Consider the following 21,183-nt stretch of genomic DNA (forward strand, 5'->3'; position numbering starts at 1 on the left):
TAAAAAAAAAAAAAAGTGGAAGGAGATAAATAATAATAATAATAATAATAATAATGACAATTTAACGTTTTTTTATTTCATAAAATTAAAACTTAAGTCAAGAATTAATTATTTTCACTTTAAAAAAAAAAAAAAGGGTCTTGAAGAGAGTTTTAAAACAATGAAACGGTTTTAAAAAAGCTCTTAAAAGTGTTTAAAAAAAAAAAAATGGCGTCCTTCTGCCTTTTTCTAACGATGGAATGAAAAACACACGCACGCACGCACGCAAAAAGGCTGGGAAGGGAGGTTAAAAAAAAAAAATTATTATTATTATTTTCTCTTTCTCTTCCATTAATATTATTATTATTACCAAAATGAAAAATGGTAGTCGAAAAGTATTTTAAAAAATGGGGGGGGGGGGAAACTAATGAAACTATTTTAATTAAGTAATTATTATTATTATTATTTACTTTTAAATTTAATTAAATATAAACAAAACTTTTTTTTACAAAACAAAAACAAACACTCGAGGAATTTTTTCTTCTGCTTTTTTTTTTTTATTTATTTATGTAAATTTTTTTTTACATGCCCCGCCCATTCCCCCTTCCTCCCTCCCTTCTCTCTCACGCTCTCTCCCTTCCACCTATCACCACCCACCCACCCACCCACTCATAACCCATCTCGTAATGTTTATTTGCATTTTTAATTTTTTCGACAAACGCGTTTGTAAAATTTTTCCGGCGGGAAAATTTGTCGACAAAAAAACAAAAATATTTTTTTACTCTATGGATATACGAATATAACGAACGAATATCTCTCAATCATTTCATTTATTAATTTTTTTTAAATTAAAATTTTGCTAACTATTATTTTTATTAGTATTGTTTTTTAATTTAATAATCCGCCATTTTAAATAAACGAAAAGTGTTTATTAAAAAAATCATAAATTTTAATTATAATTTAATAAAAAAAAATGGAGGCGAAGCGAGGAGAGTTGGGATAGGAAGAAGGAGGAAAAAATATAAGGATAGACGAATTATTTCCGGTTATTAATTTATCGAAAAATATAATGATAATAATAATAATAATAATAAAAACTTTTAATTTAACAATAAATATAATAAACTTTTATATTCGATATCGATTATTCACGTGGCATAAGTAGAAGGGGTGGTGGTGGTGGTATTCTTACATTGGGAAATCCCGAGAAAAATAATAAATAACGTATATAATTTTTAATTTATTTTTTCCAGCGGGAAAGTTTTCCCCTCCCTCTTCTCCCTCTCCCCTTCTTTTCATTAACGTTCGAACGATAATAAAAAATTTTTTTTTATATAATGCACTTAAAGTGCAAATTATAGTTTTATTACTATTATGAAAGGAGTGGAAACGTTCACGCGGTTAAATGCGGTCACAAAAAGCTTCCGACATTTAATTAAAACCGCAAGAGAGGTGGAAAGGGAAGAAAAGAAAATGAGGGGGAGAGAGGGGAATAGAAAAAAGAGGGGAGAGAGAAATAAAGTGGGAAGGGGAAAAGATAAGAGTTAAAGAAGAGGAGAGAAAAGGGGTGGGAGTAAAATATAAGAAAAAAGCGCGTTCAGAAACATTCGCACAAACTTAACGGCGTTTTATCGCGTTTCAAATTAACTTTTGTTTTTTTATTTCAGGTATGCATCGTGGAAAAAAGAGGAACCGGACAATTGTACGCCATGAAATACATGAATAAAACTCAATGCATGGAAAGAGACGCTTTGAACAACGTATTAAAAGAAGTTGAAATATTAACGACATTGGAACATCCTTTCCTCGTGAATCTTTGGTTTTCTTTTCAAGGTACGTTCAGGTTTCTCTCATTTTTTATTGCGAGTTAATATTACTTTATTTTTTAGTATACAATTACCACAAAATAAACTTTTTTTCCAAGTTTAACGAAGTGTCGTCAGAACTTATTTTGAATTTATAACTTTTTCGCAAAAAATTCGTTTTGTTGTAATGACGTAACACAACAATTTTTTCAATTATTTCCTTCGTCGCATTTTACTTTATTACGTCATTTCCGTTTTTTGTTTCACGGTTTGAAATTAATATTTTATTATTTAATTTTTAAAAAAAAAAAAAATGATAATAATAATCGAATTTTTTTTTGGCGGCGGGGGAGGGGAGGGGAAGGAAGGGGAGGGATTCGTATTAAAAAAAAAAATGGCGTTCTCCACAAATTGTGTAAATCTCTCTTCATTCATTCATTTTTTTTTTTTTATTGCATTTTGTTCGCTCTTCTTTTTCTTTTTCTTTTCGTTTTTTTTTGTTCCCTTGGGATTTTCCTTTCTTTTTCAGTCACTGAATGCGATTCAATTTCCTTTACACAAAATTTTATTCATATTTAGTTTTATCCCCCCCGCCCCCTCTCACAAGTGGCTTCTTCCATTGTGTTCTATTGGTATTTCTTCTTATGACACGTCCATAAAATTTTTTTTTTTTCTTTTTCGTTTTAGGCTATATAAGATTTATTTATCATTATTCGGGTTATCACAATTTCAATATTCGGAAAAAAAACGTGGCAAAACAAAAAAACGCGGGTTCTCAAGTGTTTTTGATTTAATTCTTTTTCCCTCCCGTCGGACGTGATTTTTAACATAAGTTGACATAATTTTTTCAATCATATTTAATTTTATCCCACGTCAATTTATATTTTTTTTTTTTATTATCCATAATTCTCAACGACTTTTACCAACGGTCAAAAAAATTTTCTTTTTTAAATGTCAAATTACACGTTCGTTTTTCTAGAACAATCTCGTTAGAGTGAAACGTGATATATCCAAATCGTGAGAGAGAGAGAGAGAGAGAGAGAAAAACTTGTTAAATAATCATTATAAAATATCACAAAATTTTACCAATAACGTTTCGTATAAAAGTTTTTAAAGATGGCGTCGCCCGGATATCCGGTTTTTTTTTTTTTTTAAAAGGTTTTAATAATTTTGTTTCATTTCATCAGACGAAGAAGATCTTTTTATGGTTTCCGATCTTTTCACCGGTGGTGATTTAAGATATCACATACAACAAAAAGTACATTTCAAAGAAGACTGCGTGAGATTATACATATTGGAACTCGGTTTGGCATTGGAATATTTACAAAGGAAATCCATAGTTCATAGAGATGTTAAACCCGATAATATTCTCCTCGACGAAAACGGTCACGCACATTTAACGGATTTTAACATTGCGACAATATTAAAAGAAGGACAATTGGCGACGTCAATGAGCGGTACGAAACCTTACATGGGTAAGTAAATGAAGAATAAATAAATAAAAACCCCTTTCAAAACGAGTATAATAATAAAATTTTCTTTTTCCCGCCATTTTACGTCACCCCGCGTGACGTCACTCCAGCACCGGAAATATTTGCATGCGTAACGGATGAATGCGTCGGTTATAATTTTGCCGTCGACTGGTGGTCACTCGGAGTTTGCGCATACGAAATGCTTTCTCTATCGAGACCCTACGACATACACTCGACGACATCTATCGGTGATGTACGGAACTTATTTAACATTCCATTGGTTTATTCGAAAACATGGACGCACGAAACGGTCGACCTTCTTTCAAAGGTTTGTAACGGACAAAATTTCTTTTTTTCTTTTTTCTTTATTTTTTAATTATTAAAACGTTTGTTTAGCTTTTGTGCGTCGAACCCGGTGGTAGAATCAGTTCATTATCGGAACTTAAAACCGTGCCTGCCATATCAAAATACGATATTAATTTAGTTATGGATAAAAAAATAAAACCGTCATTTACACCACCCGTAAGTATTTAAAAAACAAAATGGCGTCGGCGTCGTCGTCGCGTTTCGTTAAGATGACTAAAAATTATTTTTGTTTTTACAGAAAGATCATTTAAATTGTGATCCGACATTAGAATTAGAAGAAATGATCGTCGAAACAAAACCGTTACATAAAAAGAAAAAAAGATTAGCCAAACAAAGACTTTTACAACCGGCATTGAGTCTCGAATTGGTAAATTAATATTAACATTATCATTATTATTATTAATAAACGATTTGATTCGATTCGATTTTTTTTCAGAGTAATAACGAAATATCGACAATCGATACGCCAGGTACAATAATTGAATTTCGAGTGTACAATCGTGAAAGGGAATTAAGAAAGAGAGAACGTGAAAAAAAAGAAAAACAATGGGAAAAAGAATTATTGGAAAGTATGAAATTATGCGATGTGACGTCAACTATGACGGAAATGACGTCAGCGGGAAAGCGCGGGCAATCGAACACGACGTCATCGCAAAGTTTTTGCGGGTCTCATAATATTAAAAATAAAAATTTAAAATATAAAAATTTAAAAAAATCGTCGAGTTATTCTTATTGCATATGCGACGACGCGGAAAAATCTTCTTACATCGCACACCATGATGGCGATGATGATGATGATGATGGTGGTGGTGGTGGTGGTGGTGGCGGTGGTGGCGGTGGTGGTGATAATAATAAAAAAAAAATTGATAAACAAAATTCATATGAGTGTACTTGCGAAACCGTGAGTGGTGACATTAACGAATGTGACGACGTGGTATTAGATAATAAAACCGCCAAAATATCAAACTGAAAATATTTAAATAAATAAATAAATAAAGTGTCCTTGAGTGTGTAAAAAAATAATTTATTTATTTAAACATAGAGTAAAAAAAAAAAACGCTTTTTGTGTGTGTACATACGTGTGTGTATCGATTAATCGATTAATCGATCAATCGATTATTTTCGATTTTTTTTTTTTTTTCAAAAATATTAATGATGATGATAATTGTACAATCATCGAAAAAGCGTAAATTTATATTTAAAAAAAAAAAAATTTTATTTTATATAATCGATACATAAAAAAAAAAAATAAATAATAATAATAATAATAATAATAATAATAATAATAATAATGATAATGATAAAAATTTAATAATAAAATTCTCTTTCGACCCATCCTCCGGGTCGTTTTCTTAATATATATCTTCTCACTTCGTCAAATAAAATAATAATAAATGCAAATGGTAAACCCGGAAGCCAGTGTTCCGCCCTTATGGGGGGCATCATGAAATATTCGTCCATTCCGGGGGTGTACAAAATGAAACAACCCATGAGCACGGCAAAAATCAAACCAGCGTTTAATACCCAATTGTGCATTCCCTGTGCGAGCGTGGGTGCGCGTCCGCGTCAACGTAAAGTGACGTCATAACGATAAATAATAATAATAATAATTAACGCGGGAGGGGGGGAGAAGAAGGAGAGGGGAAGGGAAAGGGAAAGGGGAAAATAATAACGTACGTACCTACCTGTTGAAATATTGAATTTTTCCTCGTTTTACATATTATTGCATCCGCTATTTGAGTCACTATAATGGCGGCAAAAAAACACGATTGACAATAACGTTCGAGACTCTATTCGAGAGTATCGAATATAAACAAAAAAAAAAAAAAAAAAAAAAAAAAAGGGTAATGATAATAATGATAATAAATTGATATTTTAATATTATTATTATTATTTATTTATTTATTTATTTACTTTTCTAGGTCCGAAAGCCCATTGTTGACCGTAGGAATCCGTTACAATTTCTCCTTTGTTTTCCCACGTTTCTCTTATACCTATAAGAGTCAAAGGCAAGAATCCATTTTGTGCCATGACGACAAAATATGCAGAAAATGCTGCCATCATTTGTATTATTCCAATTTGTCCATATGCCATCCATATCAATCTTCTATTTACTAATTTATCCTAAATGATAATAATAATAATTTAAATGTGGAATTTTTACTCGATAAATCATAACAAACGAACCTGAAATGGATTTCTAGGTTTTCTTTTCATTATGTCGGATTCTGCTCTTTCGTAAGCCAATGCGATTGCCGGAACCATGTCGGTACCAACATCGACAATTATAATTGCAATTATACTCAGTGGCATGGGTATTTGAAATATAAGATAAGCAATAAATGGAGCCATTTCCGGTATGTTTGACGTGAGAACGTAACAAATGGATTTCTGTAAAAGATTTTTGTTTTTTAATAATCAAAACGAGTTTTGAAAAAGTTTTATGTAAAAATAATAAATAAAAACTTTTAAATTATCGAATATTATTCTTCCTTGTTCTATTCCGACAATAATTGATGCAAAATTATCATCTAGTAAAACCATATCCGCTGCTTGTTTCGATACATCCGATCCGGCAATACCCATGGCAATACCGATATCAGCTTTTTTAAGAGCTGGAGAATCGTTGACTCCATCCCCTGGAAACCCAAAAACAAACAACGTAACAAATAACGATTTAAAGATGGAAAAAAACCGGAAACGGAAATTAAATAATAACCTGTCACGGCCGTTATGTAACCGAGTCTTTGACAACTTTCGACGATGGAAAGTTTTTGTGTCGGTGTAGTTCTTGCAAAAACAATTTCTTCGTGATTTTTAATTATTTCATCCAATTCTTGACTTCCCATGTTTCTGAGTTGATCACCCGTTATAACGATTGCTTTTACCTAAAAATATTAAATGAAATTAAAAAACGTTTTATTAATTTCAAATCGTGTAAAAAAAAAAAAAAAAAAAATCTTTTTACGTTTGATGCTGGCACGTCTTTTTCATCGACATTTAATTCTTTTGCTAATTCGTTTCTTGTACTTTTACTTATAATACCGACGTTTCTTGCGATGGCTTCTGCCGTTACCGGATGATCACCCGTTACCATAATAACACGTATACCAGCCGTTCTGCATTTTGCCACAGCATCAGGTACGGCTTCTCTTGGCGGATCGATAAGTGCCATCAATCCTAAAAATCTTAATCCGGTTGTTGGAAAATTTTTTTTAGCCGGATCGTACTGCACTCCTGCATCATCGCTTAATGCATAATCGCAAAAGCCTTAAATGAAAAAAAAAACGACGTACGGATTTCCATTCGAGGTAGGTCGATGGCACTTCCAAAAAGGTAACGTACCTAAAACTCTTTCACCTTTTTTACCCATTTCGGTTAAGATAGCATTTATTTGTTCTTTTGCGTCATCTGTTAAATTTCTACCTCTTCCTCCGCTACTTACTGTCGAACACAATTGTAAAATTTTTTCCGGTGCACCTTTCATAAACAACATGTTACCATTTGCTGTTTTGTGTATGGACAACTACCATAAAATTTTTAAAAAATCGTAAATATTTTATCAAAATCAATATCATTTCAAACTGTTTGAAATAATTTACTTGATATTTATTAGTGGAATTAAATGGAACTTCCATTAATTTCGGATTTGCTACTCTGAATTGTTTTACGTTTGGTGAAATACATTCAACGCATTTCAATATGGCCGCCTCGGAAGCATCTCCTTCTACGTTTCTATTTAAAACGGGTTCCGTCGAATCACCCTCGAATTCCGCTCTCAAACATAATTTACCACACGTCATTAAATTAATAAAATCTGGATCGTTGACGTCGAATTCGTTAGAAACCGTAGAATTTCTATCTTCGCCATATTTAATTGGATACGTGGTAAAATTATACATTATTTCAAGTACCTGGAATGAAAAATCAAAATCGATAATACGTACAATCGTTTAATTTATAATTAAAAAAAGGAGGGAGGAGGGGAAAGGGATACGGTACTGTCATTCGATTTTGTGTTAACGTTCCTGTTTTATCCGAACAAATTGTTGATGTTGATCCTAAAGTTTCGACAGAATCTAAACTTTTTATTAAACAATTTTTTTTCGCCATTTTTTTAGCCGTTAGCGTTAAACAAAGTGTCAAAGTTACCAAAAGACCTAAAATGTTTTTATAAATGATAAAAAATTTATTGTGTGTGTCAGCAATTTATAAACTCCTGACGTGAAAAATAAAAATATATCAAATAACAAAAAGATTATTATTATTGTACCCTCTGGAATGTTGGCTACCAAAATGGCGACAAAATAAATAAAACATGTTATCAAATCATATTTCATGGCTATGGCAAGAATAATGAAAAAAGTTGACAAAGCAACAGCAACGCATGTTATCAATATAACAAAACGACGAATTTCTATCGTTAATGGACTGCTAGCTCTTTCCAAACCTGGAAAAAAAAATTTTTTTTTAAATAAAGCTTCCATGATGATTTCATTTGATTAAGAAAAAGGTTGAAATTATTATGATAGGGAGAGAGAGGAATTTTACCTACTGTCAATGTTGCCAATCTTCCTATGACCGTTCTATCTCCAGTTTCAAAAACGATTGCTTTACACGTTCCTTCCATAACATTACTGGAATAAAAGGCAACGTTTTGTGTTTCCATAACGTTAGTACTTGTATTTTCTACTCCTCTTGGTTGAGGTTCAGTTTCTCCAGTTAATGATGAATTATCAACCTGTTTATTAGAAAATTTACCAAAATAATTTCAATTGTTCTTTCATGAACATTCACGAGACCTATTATAAATACCTTCATTCCAAAACATTCGATTATTCTTACATCGGCTGGAACTTTACTACCAAATTTAATTAAAACTACATCTCCTTTAACTAAATTAACACTTGGTATATTTGATACTTTTCCATCTCTTATAACGGTTGCTGAATGAGTTATCATTTTTTTAAATGAATCCATTATTTTTGATGAAGTACGATCTTGAGCATAACCAAACAATCCAGTTACAATAACTACAATTATTATCATAACACCTGCACCCAACAAACAAACAAACAAACAAACAAAACTCAATCATTTATTTTTTTCAAACAATATGATCATCATGGATGTTAAATTTAAGAAAATGTTTGTACAAACCCAAATATAAATTACTTTTTTCTGGATCATCTTGAGTTTGTGCTGATACTGTATATGCAACCAAACACAAAATACCAGATACCCATAAAATACTTGAAAAACCCAAAAACATGTGATTGCAAAATATCATTATTTGTGGTGTTGTTTTCGGCGGAGCCAATTCATTGAAACCATCTCTTTGTAAATATTCATTGGCTTGTGCTTGAGTTAAACCTTAAAAGGTTATGTTATCATCAATTATAACAATATAATAGAATATAAATAAGTTGACTTGCAATAAAATTTTTAGGATCTCTTATAATAAATACCTGTATCAGGATTAGTTTGATATCTTTCATAAAATTCTTGCAATGATATTGTATGAACATCAGTAGCAATTTCTTGCTTGAATGCATCAAGCTCACTTTTATTTTTCTTCCTCCTCCTAAAAAAAAAAAAATAATGATGATGATGATAATATTATGAGTTAAAATTTTTGTAAATAACGTTAAATTTATTTAAAAAATATTTATTTACGTTAAAACTTACATGCAAAATACTCTCAGTGGTTTCGGTACAAGTTTTATAAGGTAAGACAATACGATATTATCTTCAAAATTTCGTGGCGTTTTAGATTTTTCATCATCAGTTTTTTCAGCCGTTGATTGAGATGGTTCGTTCATATTTATTTACTTAAAAACGTTACAAAACAACCGTTACGAGAATTTATTAAAAACGTTTCGCGACAAATTTCCCTGCACCCCTGTTTAAAAAAACAAATTAATTCATAACAGTTATAAACGTTTTGTCAATTTTATTTAGAAAAGTATTTTGTAAAGTGAATCGAAATTTTTTTATTACTTTTAATAATTAACGAACGTCTTAATTAATTAATTAAAAAAACAAATTCCCTTTCCTGTATACATATAAAACTTTGAAAAAAACTGTCATGGCGGCGAAATTCATAAACAAACCGTTAAATTTATATAAAAATGATGGATCGATCCCTCGAGGATACAACAATGGGTACTTTTTTAAATTAAAAAAAAAAAAGGTACGTTAATAATTATAAACCGATTTATATTTATATATATATATATATATATATATTTAAAAAAAAAATTATTATATCGTTATCACAAAAATTAAAAGATAAAAAAATTGTCATTAAACGTTTATTAAAGTAGTAATAATAATAATAATACACGACAAAATATTTAAAAAAAAAATAATTTTTTGTACCCCAATTATATTATCATCATTCTCGACAAATTTAATTCAAGTCATAGAATATTAAAAAAAAAATTATACAATTGAAAATAAATCAAAAAAAAAAAAACATCAAAAAATATATATATATGTGTGTTAAATCCCTAATAATAATAATAATAATAATAATAAAATTTGTTCATATACTGAAAGTCGTACTGAATTCGTATGTATCCCCTTTTTTTTTTTTTTTTGGAAAAACAAAAGAAAAGTGTCATCATTTTCTCTCTCTCTCTCTTGAGTAATACTGATAAAAATTTTTTTTTTTTTTTCTTTCAAACGAATTCTTTTATGTATGCCGCATATAAGCCCAATACGGATGATGCTGTTGGTTCTTCGGGTATTTTACCAGCAGAACCAGCAACGTCTATGTGCGAATAACTCAAAGGTGCCGAAGAATTCAAACCGTGCTAAAATAAAAATGGCAAAATTATCAGTCGAGTGAATTGTAAAGGGATGTGTGTGAAAAAAAGGGCAAAAGTTATTTTACCTTATCTAAACCCGAAGCCATGATAAGAAAAGCTCCTGGTCCTTGATGACCTCTCATGGCTTTCGAAGCAGAATCGTTAGAACATTGATTTACGTCATCACCTTCCCAACAACCTTTGTGATTTTTAAAATCTTCCCGTCTCAATACGCTTATCTCGAATGGATCTCCCAAACAAGTTCCAGCTTCTTGTATTTTTTGACTTTCTTTATTCACTTTGGCAACCGAATTGTCCATTACGATCGAATATGGGCCGACAGAACGTTCCGCGTGTCCCGTCAATGTGGCTATAGTCACCAAATGAACGTTATCATACTTTAAAACATCTTCTTTTACCTGAAAATTTAAAAAATTTCATAACCTTTTTCTAAAAAATTAATTTTCATCATTATTTATATATATATTACCTTGCATAAAACGTCAGCCATGACCATTCTACCCTCAGCATCGGTATTATTAACTCTGACTCTTGCTTTCGAACGTGCCGTTATGACTTCGTCAGAAACGTATGCATTTTCACCTGCGCTGTTTCTTGCCATGCACAAAGCACCGATGACGCGAATATTTTTCGGTTTCAATTGTGAAACGATCTGAAATTAAATTTTGTAAATAAAACTTTCGAACGAACACAAAATGGACGTGTTTTCATAAAATGAATGCAACATCATTACATGCATGAATCCTGCAACGGAAGCAGCTCCGCATTTATCCCGACACATTCCCGCCATTAAACCGTTAATTTTTATATCGGCACCACCCGTGTCGTAAGTGATACCTTTACCCACGACGCCCAGAGTTCGGGTAATGTTTCCCTCGGGTTCGTATTTCAAATAAATAATTCGTCCTAAATGCCTCGAGATCACTGCAAACAACAATGAAACGTAATAACTCCAAATAATAATAATAATAATAATAAAACAATTAATTAAACCAACCGCTGGCTGCTCTATTAACCGCAGCAAATAATGGATATTCTTTTGCTAGCACGTCCAAATCGCTCACGACCGTCATCTCGATATTAGAATTTTTAAATACGTTTCGAACGTATTCTTCAACACGAATGGCGGACATTCTTTCTGGATCTGGACCACCGATATCACGACAAACGAGTCTTCCAGCTTCCAGGATTTGACCCAAAGCGACAAGTTCAGAGAGAGAGTTTTCATTTTGACTCCAAATACTTAAACTTTTGACTTTTTGCTTTTTTTCAGGTACATCTTCTCTTAATTGAAGAGGCTTTAATTAAAAAATAAAAGATTAAATAATAATAATAATGATGATGTTGAAACAAGGACTTCAATCGAGAATTATTCAATATACTTATCAGTAGGCACCTAAATTGTTATCATTTAATTTTTGTAAATATGAAATTTCATATCTTTTAAAACCACTTCAGTAAATAGGTTTACTTATCGTGTCACATGTAAATTTAGAATCTCTCTCTCTCTCTCTTTCACTCTCACTCTCTCTCTCTCTCTCTCTCACTCACTCTCTCGATACAAATAGATGATATGTATACTACTTACAACATATAATGCTTCCAATGCTCCCAACAGTGTAGTCAGTTGACTCTCTGGGAATCTTTCACTTTTGGGTAAAACTAAAAGAGGATTTTTAATACCTGCTTTTAGTGCTCTTTTAACACCCCTCGAAGCTGCTTCAGCATAACTTCTAACATCATCATAATCTGTTAAATTTAATACTGGAGAATAAACAAGACGACCTGTAAATACAATTTAATAATTAATTACAGCCTGAGCTTCTTCAGTTTGATTCTCATTCAAAAACAACTAATTTATTTAAATTAAAAAATATCTTATCGAAGAGGTTTTGCATTCTTTAAAAACACATCAATTCAATATTTTTTGATATAAATTGATCACCTTCTAAAAAAAATAATCAAAATGAAGGGTTAATAGTGTGATGAGGATAATAAAAAACTACTTTAAAAGTTTAATATGTGAAATAAAGTCACACAGACACAGGCACGCAAATCAAGTTAATAATAACGGTTAAATTTAGTTTGAGTCATCATTAATGAATTCATCCATTTTGATTATTGTAAATGATTTTGCAAATTTTAAAAAAAATCTTACCAGCGGGAAGATTCACAGGTAAAACACTAACTGAAGAATTAAATGAATCGTCGATTTCTTCATACGGTTTTAAATATGATCTAACCGAACTTGAATTTTCGGTTATTTGTGAATCCGATGACACGTAAATAATGCCATCCACATCAGAAGATGATAAACCGTGTTCGGCGATTTTTAACGGAAAACCTAACCTAAAAACGTATTAATAATAATAATAATAATAATAATAATAACAACCATTTATTAAAATTTATATTTATTCAATTAAAATAAAAATAGTAATTGTCGATTTTAACGGTAGACATTATGCACAAAAAAAAAAAAAAAAAAAATTTCTTTTTTTTCACCTGAAAGAAATTAACGGAAATTTTGCAAATAATAATAATAATGATTCGTGACGTATACAAATGAAAAGAAATACTTACATTTTATTAAAATACTGAGACTACGATGATTAATTAAACTAAATATATAATAATAATAAAATTAATTTAAAATAAGTAAGTTGAGCGTGTGAATTGAAAGCCACGTAACTCTCAATACTCGCGTCTCTACTTCGACACACAGTGGTTTTTAAACAATTTTATTTGTGAAAAAAAAAATTCCCTGCAACGCAACGTTGAAGAAACCAAAAAAAAAAAAAAACCTTTAAAAAAAATTCCCTGCACAATAACAACGGTTTCCTTTCTTTTACTAATATATATATAACAACATTATTATTCCGTTAGGAAAATACTTGAAAAAAATTTTTTTTTTATAATTAACCACGTGAAATCAAAGTACAAAAACAAAAAAAAAAAAAAAAACTAATCGAACTCGAAAAGCCTAAACCACGATAATAAAAAAAAAAATGATAAAATTCATAAACGCGTAACTTTTATTTACATAACGAACATAACCGTATAAATAACCGTTAAAATCGCGAAACGTTAATTCAAATCGTTACTTAATTCACGTGACCCTCATTCGAAACTCGAGTTTTTTTTTTTTCCCATAAAATTTCAAATTAAATTACGTAATAATTAATAAATTTAAATAAAGATAATGATAATAATAAAAATCACACTTTATCACCGAATAACAAAACAACAAAAAACAAAATAAAAATCAAACGAATTGATTAATAACAACAATATTGATGATATAAATATCGATATATCGCGATAATATCGATAAATCATTTCGATTATTATTATATGACGTCATTAAAAACAAACAAACAAATTCGTATAAGATAATTTATTATTAATAACCTCGCAAACTAATTCGAATTAATTAAAATAATGATAATGATAATAATTAATTTTTATTAAAAAAAAAAAAATTTAATAAAAATAATAATAATTTCGACACGAAATTTATTTTATTAAGTGATAATCATAATAATAATGATAAAAAAAAAAAATTTTTTAAATAATTTATTTACTTATATAAATCCTTCTTTTATTTATTTATTTATTTATTTAAAAATTTAAAATAAAGCAAATTTTTTTATTATTTATTATTATTATTATTGCAACGAAATTTTTATCGATTTTTTTTTTTATTAAAATAATTAAATTAAATTAAATAATTAAAATAATTAAAATTAAAAAAATAAAAATTATTTTCTTATTTATATTTAATTAATTAAAACCCTTTCGGATCACCGTCGTATTATTAAAAATCAATCAATCAATCAATCGAATAAATAAATAAATAAATACACAAATAGATAGATAGATAGATAGATAAATAGATAGAATACATAGATGATGATAATAATAATAATAATAATGAGGATGATGATTAAAAAAAGGAAGAAAAATTATAATTTCGATTCGAGTATGCGTGTGTGCGTGTTTACGTCATCATTTTTTTTTTCAATCCGGGAATAATAATGATAATAATGATAAAACACGCACAAGCACACGCACAACACACACATTACATAAAATCTTACATCTAAAAAAATATTTAAAAAAAAAACAAAAAAAAAATTTATTTATTTATTATTATTATTATTATTATTTAACGTTCGATCGTGTGAAAACGGATTCATTTTTTTTTCAAATAATAATAATACTAATGATAATAATAATTAAATAAAACGATTTATGCACACACATACATACATACGTAAAAATAAATAAATAAATAAATAATTTTTTGTTTTGATTGACATTTTTTAAAGTCGATAAAAACGATCACAGTTTCAAATAATGATTGAGTCGTTCGTTATGAAATAAGCAGAAGACAAATTAAAAAAATTAATATTAATAATAATAATCATCATCATCATCATTCAAACGATTGAAAACGTATTAGTGAGAGAGAGAGAGAGAGAGAGAGGGAGAGAGAGGGAGAGAAAGGGAGAGAAAGAAAATTAAGCAATTTTCTAACAAAAAATTTCACGTCGAACGTTTCACAATAATAATAATAATTAATAATTAATTAATAATAATAATAATAATAATAATGATAATAATAGTAATTAGTTAGATTTATTTATTAATTAATTAAAAAAAAAATAAAGAAGCACGCATGGAATTTTATGCAAAAGCCATTTTTTTTTTTAAATTTTTAAATTTTTATTTTTTTTATTTTTTTTTCGATATATCGTAAATATAAAAAATAATTACCGACGCGATTACTTATTTACTTACATTTATTAAAAAATAAATAAATAAAAAACCGAATCCGTGTATATATTAATAATAATAATAATTATTATTATTATTATCATCATCATCATCGAACACGCGCGTTCGGTTTAACTAGTATTCCAGGTAATATTCATATATATATATATATAATTTTTACGTGATAAAGATATAATAATAATAATAATAATAATAATTTTTTTATACAAGCGTTCGAATATATATATATATATTTATATATATAGAAAATAGGACAATAAAAAAATGATTTCCGAATCGGAGGAGACAAACGAACAAACAAACAAACAAACAAACTAACAAACACCACCCACGACCTTACACAACAATCACGCCTTGAAAAATTTCTTTTCTTTTTTTTTTTTTTTTTTTTTGCTAATCAAAATTGTTGAAAGGCTGGTACACGTGCACACACGCACACGCACTCGCGTGCGTGCGTGCGTGTGTACGCACACATTATCATTATCATTATCATTATCATTATTATCATCATCATCGTTTCCTATTTTTCCAATCGATTAAAATCGATCAATTCGTCAAATTTTAAAATGAAAAATAATGCAAATGCCCCCTCCCCCTCCCCCTCCCCCCAAAAAAATGATCGTAATGGTGGTATGACGACTCTGTTATGTGTTGACGACAGCAGCAGCAGGAGCGGCGGCAGCAACAGGAGCAACAGCATTCACAAGGCAAACGTTTGTTTTTCTTTTTGTCTTCGATTCCCTCCTCTTTTTTTTTTTTCTCTTATTAATAATAATAATAATAATAATTTTTTTAAAATAATTTCAAGCGTCGTTTCATGTCGTTCCTTCGCCACTGCGGCATTCTATAAAATTCAGCTCGACTGCATTGAAATTTCTGCTCGAATTCGGCATCCGAAAGATGTCTCTGGAAAAAAGAAAAAAAAAGGGGGGGGAGGGGTCATTATTTACTCCACGAACGTGCGAAAGAACGGATGAACTTTTGACCTCTTTCTCACCTCTAAATTACATCTATCCACGTCCGCGGGCAACCTGTAATTGGTTATAACTAATAAATGGTAGGGATATATCTTGGGTGGTTCGTTGCTCATGTGCGACAACGTCGGAAGCGATCGTCTCAAATGAGGACTGTACGACGCGTATCTCAAACCCCCTTGAAAAGTCGTCGACATCGGCATGTCCGGATTCTGGAAAAATTTTAAATAAATAATGATAATGATAATAATATACAAACGACTACTACTACCATTATTACTACAACTACTCACCAAAGCTCTTCGATCGACTTCCGATATCGAACCACCGGAAACTGAAACGATATTTATTATTATTATTATTATTATTATATTCCATTTTTTCCTTTGTTTGTTGTTTTAAAAACAAACAAACGACGACAACCGATGTATCAATACATATATATACTCACTATCCGATTTTCCACTGCTGAATTCCGTGCTGTGTGTTTTCTCACCGAATCCGCTGTATGAAAAATCACCCTGTGAAATATCCCCGCCGGGAGAGGGGAAATGAAAAAAAAATTTTATCAAATCACGTGTACGACAGCAATAATAATAATAATATTAATAGTAATAATAATAATAATAAATAAATTAAAAAATTAAAAATAATTCACCTAAATTTTATTCTATTTAGGTACCACCATATAACTACTCACCCCTATGTTTGACACGGAACCTCCAGTCGAACTGAAGGTGTGCGATCTCGGAGCCAACCCATAACCCGGTTTGGGAACGTGTCGCAATGCGCTAACAACTAGAACACCATTAAAAACCAGTTTCCCTCATTTCGTGCAATTAAATATTTTAAACAAATTTCATATATATATATATATATCCCGATTGGGAATCGGGTATCGAAACGACAAATTTGCACCAGCAGCAGCAGCAGCGGCTGTGATAATTTGACGTTTCGACAATTCAAAGAAGAGGGAGGGCGAGTGGTTGGGGGAATTAAAAAAAAAAAAACGTTAAATTCTTGACGCGGGGGGAAGAGGGAGGGAGGGAGGAAAACGCATTTCGCGAGTGGTGTATACCCTCGTACTTACCTGGATATGTGTTAGAAAACGAAAATTCCATTCCAAAAAAAAAGGCATCGGCAAAAAACGAGCAAACAAACAAACATGCAAACACTTACCCAAGGTAACCGAGTAAGAGACGACCGACACAGAAGACTACAGAAAGAAAAGAGAGAGAGAGAGAGAGAGAGAGAGAAAAAAAAAGATCAAACTTGGGAAATAAACTCACGTTGAACCCGACTCCGTAATCGCTGCAGTAACCGCTCGTGTATCTTCCTGTGGGAAGCGTCGAAGCTTTTCCAGGAGATCGAACGTATCCCATTCTCGACGACGGTGTCGCTACACACAAAAACATATAAAATCATGCAACTACACAAAAAAAAAAAAAAAAAAAATCATCGTGTACCGGAAAAAAAAAAAAAAAAAAAAATATAACCGTGATTTACAACATCAGTGTGTGCGTGTGTGTGTGTGTGTGAGAGAGAGAGAGAGAGAGAGAAACAAATCACGTTTGCTCTTTTTCACGTTTTTCTTTCTTTTTTTCTTATTGTAAATCATTATTATTATTATTATTAGTAGTAGTAAACGCCATTCAAAAATGCAATTTTTAAAATAAAACAAAATGCCGCATAAATTCCGAACCGGAAACGGAAATCCGGTTTTTTTTAAAAAAAAAAAATTAAAAAAATTTAAGCGATGCTAAAAAAAACAATGACAGCAGTAAAAAATAAAAAAAATTCTAACATGTCACTACGCAAAAAAAAAAAAATTATCGTCACAAACAAATTATTATTATCATTATTATTATTATTATTATTATTTTACGTGGCAGAATCAAAAGAAATTAATTATTATTAATATGATTGCGACAGCATGAAATGAGCATTCGATTGACTCTGCCAAAAAAAAAAAAAACTTTTTCCCTACCTTATATTATAGCGAATTAAATATCACACGTTCGTCGAAAGTTCTAGAAACTCGGGGAGGGGGAAGACGGGGGAGGGGGGGTATAACAGCAGTACGAATAAATCGAACAAGGTAAACATTTTCATTTTTTTTTTTTTTCTTTAATCAAGTGTGTGTGTGTGCACGTGTGTGCGTGTGCGTGAGTGCGAATATAAGATTTTCCCGTTGCAACAATGTGTGTGTGTACGTTATACACGTGCGCGTACACGTGGGTTTTTAAAAAGTGCCCGTTTTTCTTTTCTTTTTTTAAATTACGGAATTCGTTATGCGTTTCGTCGTTATCGTTATCGAAACGGGGGGGGGGCGAGGGGGAGGGGAGGGGAAAATATCGTTTCGATAACGATAATAATAATAATAATAAATTTCAATTACTGCTTAAATGATGATAATTTTCCAACTTACCGTTGTAACTAGGGATGGCTCCGACGGAACGTCCAACCGAAGAACGATAACTCGAACTTCGATCCATGTAATCATCCTCTTCCCAAGGACGAGGATGGTCCATGTTTCTCGAAGGTGCTGCAAAAAAAGACAAATCGATAAGAGACATCGTTTCGGGAAACGGGGGACCCCCACCACCACCCCCACCTCTAAGGGGGGGGCCTAATATTTAATGCCTTATCTCTTACATGCATTCACTGGACTTTGATATCTTAGCCTGTAGGCAGGTTCTTTGTTTGCCGATGGAACTCTCGAAGCGTTTCTCGGATCTAAATGCTGTAGCTTGTATTGACGGAGTTTTTCTCTTTCTTTCACGTTTTGTAAAAATACTTTTCCGATACCTGTTGCTATTTTACTCAATTCTTCTTCTTCTTTCTGTTTATGAACAAAAAAAAAAAACCGTTACTACCTTCTGCTAAATTTTTTTTTTTTTAACGAATTCCAAGTCGTTTACGTCACGAATTCCTACTTTCAACTTATCGTCTTCCGACTCCTTATCTTTGGCATCAGTTTCATCTTCTTCCTCATCTGAAGCACCCTTATGTGAGTCTGACCATCTCTTACGACGCTCTGTAAAATTTTTTTTTTTAGTCACAACACCATTCGAAGAAAAATAAAAGTTTTCCAAGAGGAAAAAGAAAAGAGAAAAACTTGCCGGGATCCGTGTACGGATACGGCGGAGCGGGAAAATCATCCCGTTCGATTTTCGATTTTTCTCCAGGTTTAGGCTTTTTGGCATCGGGAAAATGAGCCAGTTCGATCGGTTCTTCGTTATTCATGTGAGGAGATTTAGGTCTGGGAGTTTCGCTACGAATGCTTTCGGCCATGACTCTCATGCCCGACCTCGATCCCGTTTTGACGAGAATTTTCCCACTGCGTTGCGAATGAGATGCTGAAAAATATCGGGGTCATCAATCATTTCTCCCGATTTCTCAAAAGAAAAGAGCGGGGGGTGAGGGGGGGGAAAACTCACAAGAAGGCCGATGAAAATGCGGACTGGTCGGAGGTTTATCGTACGGATCGATCGGTCGTTTCAAATATCCCTGACTCGGTTCTTCCGTCAAGTAACTGTAGGTATATATTCTACTGATATCCTCTGGAAACTGTTGGCTTGATTTGTACTCGCGAAGAATGATTCCAGGTGAGCCCGCGCGATTGTAAGCATACTGAAAAATCAAACATTTCCAAAATTCAAATTTTTTGTCACTGATAACCCTAACTCTATCCGAGCGAAATCATTTGGAAAAACCAATCGAAATTCTTTCCAACACAAAAAAAAAAAAAAATCAAACAAGCAAATACGTAATAATAATAATAATAATAATAATAATAATAATAATAATAATTACGTTCAACAGTAACGACTTACCTTCCTACTCAAACTATTGCAAGGGCTACCCAATGAGCCGTTCAAACTAGACGTTCGAGAACGCAAGGAAAACTAAAAAAAATAACAAATAAGCACAACCAAAAAAAACAAAAAAACAAAAAAATTAAAAAAAAAAATTAAAATTAAATTAAAATTAAATTGAAATTAAAAAAACTTAATCGAAAATGTAGCTCATGCAAAAAAATTTTTTTTTTTTTTTTTTTTTTTTTTTTTCAAAATGAATGCCGTGATTAATTAAATCAATAAAAATAAATAAATAAATAAAAACATGCTCACGTGACGTCAACTAATAATAATAATTGGGAATTAAATACATTAAATTTGGGGGGTGGGGGTGGGGGGAAACAAAAAAGTTTTTGTCTGACGTGCCTGCATTTCGCTTACGGCCGAACTGCTCATCCTGTCGTAATCTCGACCGTCGCGAGCGCTCATTTCACCATCCGTGTCAGTGCAGTGACCATTTTCCAACATGGTCGAACCATTTATTATTGTTCCGTTTTCGGTCGGACCCGGACCGCAACGTGGATGCCATATTGCTCCGCCTGCGAGAGAGTGAGAGAGAGAGAGAGAAACGTTAACACGCTTGGACCGGAAGTTCACCGAACGTTATTATATTTCTCAAATGTGCACCTCACCTTGAAGATACATTTCTTCACCGTCTCCGAACGGATCCCCGCATTTGCTACATCTCGCACACGTCGGATGAAAATGATGGTTGTCTCCGGCTTGTAAAACTTTTCCGCTTATGAAACGTAAACAGTAAGCGCATTTCACTCCGAATTGCTTTTGGTAGTCTTTTTCACAATATGGCACTCCTTCTCTGTTTTAGTGGGAGAAAAAAAAAAAAAAAAAAATTTTTTTTTAAATTATACACATTCGATTACTTCCACTCATGAAAAAAAGATAATGATAATGATAATGATTAAAACTAACTTTCCCATATATTCTCCGTGGAGAACGGCGTCACAATCTTTACATTTAAAGCACCATATATGCCACTGACGTTCCAGAGCGATGAGAGCTTGTCCATCTTTTAATTCTTCTCCACATCCGGCGCATTCTTAAATTCGAAACAAAAAAAAAACCTTTTAGGGTTT

At 31.4% G+C, this 21,183-nt stretch overlaps 4 protein-coding genes across 4 annotated transcripts in view; 1 reads left to right on the forward strand and 3 right to left on the reverse strand.

Annotated features, from left to right (window-relative positions):
• Positions 1 to 1,688: 1,688 nt before the first annotated feature.
• Phum_PHUM432690 (RAC protein kinase DRAC-PK85, putative) lies at positions 1,689 to 3,998 on the forward strand (the record flags this gene model as incomplete). The annotated part of the gene is made up of 5 exons (XM_002429373.1): positions 1,689 to 1,812; positions 2,972 to 3,259; positions 3,367 to 3,584; positions 3,653 to 3,778; positions 3,861 to 3,998. 5 exons carry the CDS (start codon positions 1,689 to 1,691, stop codon positions 3,996 to 3,998), a joined length of 894 nt encoding a protein of 297 aa, XP_002429418.1.
• A 932-nt stretch (positions 3,999 to 4,930) lies between these two features.
• Positions 4,931 to 9,444, reverse strand: Phum_PHUM432700 (sodium/potassium-transporting ATPase alpha chain, putative; the record flags this gene model as incomplete). Its single annotated transcript, XM_002429374.1, has 16 exons — positions 4,931 to 5,161; positions 5,308 to 5,412; positions 5,582 to 5,746; positions 5,810 to 6,013; positions 6,089 to 6,261; positions 6,342 to 6,510; positions 6,591 to 6,892; positions 6,968 to 7,148; positions 7,225 to 7,536; positions 7,625 to 7,782; positions 7,896 to 8,072; positions 8,174 to 8,363; positions 8,438 to 8,676; positions 8,783 to 8,995; positions 9,091 to 9,206; positions 9,359 to 9,444. 16 exons carry the CDS (start codon positions 9,442 to 9,444, stop codon positions 4,931 to 4,933), a joined length of 3,021 nt encoding a protein of 1,006 aa, XP_002429419.1.
• An 861-nt stretch (positions 9,445 to 10,305) lies between these two features.
• On the reverse strand, positions 10,306 to 13,579 carry Phum_PHUM432710 (uncharacterized protein; the record flags this gene model as incomplete). Its single annotated transcript, XM_002429375.1, has 9 exons — positions 10,306 to 10,440; positions 10,521 to 10,853; positions 10,925 to 11,107; positions 11,189 to 11,379; positions 11,453 to 11,697; positions 11,807 to 11,851; positions 12,018 to 12,240; positions 12,614 to 12,804; positions 13,569 to 13,579. 9 exons carry the CDS (start codon positions 13,577 to 13,579, stop codon positions 10,306 to 10,308), a joined length of 1,557 nt encoding a protein of 518 aa, XP_002429420.1.
• Positions 13,580 to 16,047: 2,468 nt separating this feature from the next.
• The window catches only part of Phum_PHUM432720 (ablim, putative), a gene marked incomplete at both ends in the record, with an annotated part of 11,091 nt that continues 5,955 nt past the window's right edge, over positions 16,048 to 21,183 (reverse strand). Inside the window, 13 exons of the mRNA XM_002429376.1 lie at positions 16,048 to 16,161; positions 16,253 to 16,441; positions 16,523 to 16,563; positions 16,681 to 16,750; positions 16,945 to 17,027; positions 18,658 to 18,774; positions 18,885 to 19,071; positions 19,166 to 19,266; positions 19,352 to 19,588; positions 19,670 to 19,862; positions 20,471 to 20,628; positions 20,722 to 20,906; positions 21,020 to 21,146. Of these exons, the coding sequence (XP_002429421.1) occupies positions 16,048 to 16,161; positions 16,253 to 16,441; positions 16,523 to 16,563; positions 16,681 to 16,750; positions 16,945 to 17,027; positions 18,658 to 18,774; positions 18,885 to 19,071; positions 19,166 to 19,266; positions 19,352 to 19,588; positions 19,670 to 19,862; positions 20,471 to 20,628; positions 20,722 to 20,906; positions 21,020 to 21,146 (1,802 nt within the window). The remainder of the gene's footprint in view (positions 16,162 to 16,252; positions 16,442 to 16,522; positions 16,564 to 16,680; positions 16,751 to 16,944; positions 17,028 to 18,657; positions 18,775 to 18,884; positions 19,072 to 19,165; positions 19,267 to 19,351; positions 19,589 to 19,669; positions 19,863 to 20,470; positions 20,629 to 20,721; positions 20,907 to 21,019; positions 21,147 to 21,183) is intronic.

Source organism: Pediculus humanus, genomic scaffold, assembly GCF_000006295.1.
Source record: "Pediculus humanus corporis 1103172108201 genomic scaffold, whole genome shotgun sequence".
NCBI lineage: Eukaryota > Metazoa > Arthropoda > Insecta > Psocodea > Pediculidae > Pediculus > Pediculus humanus.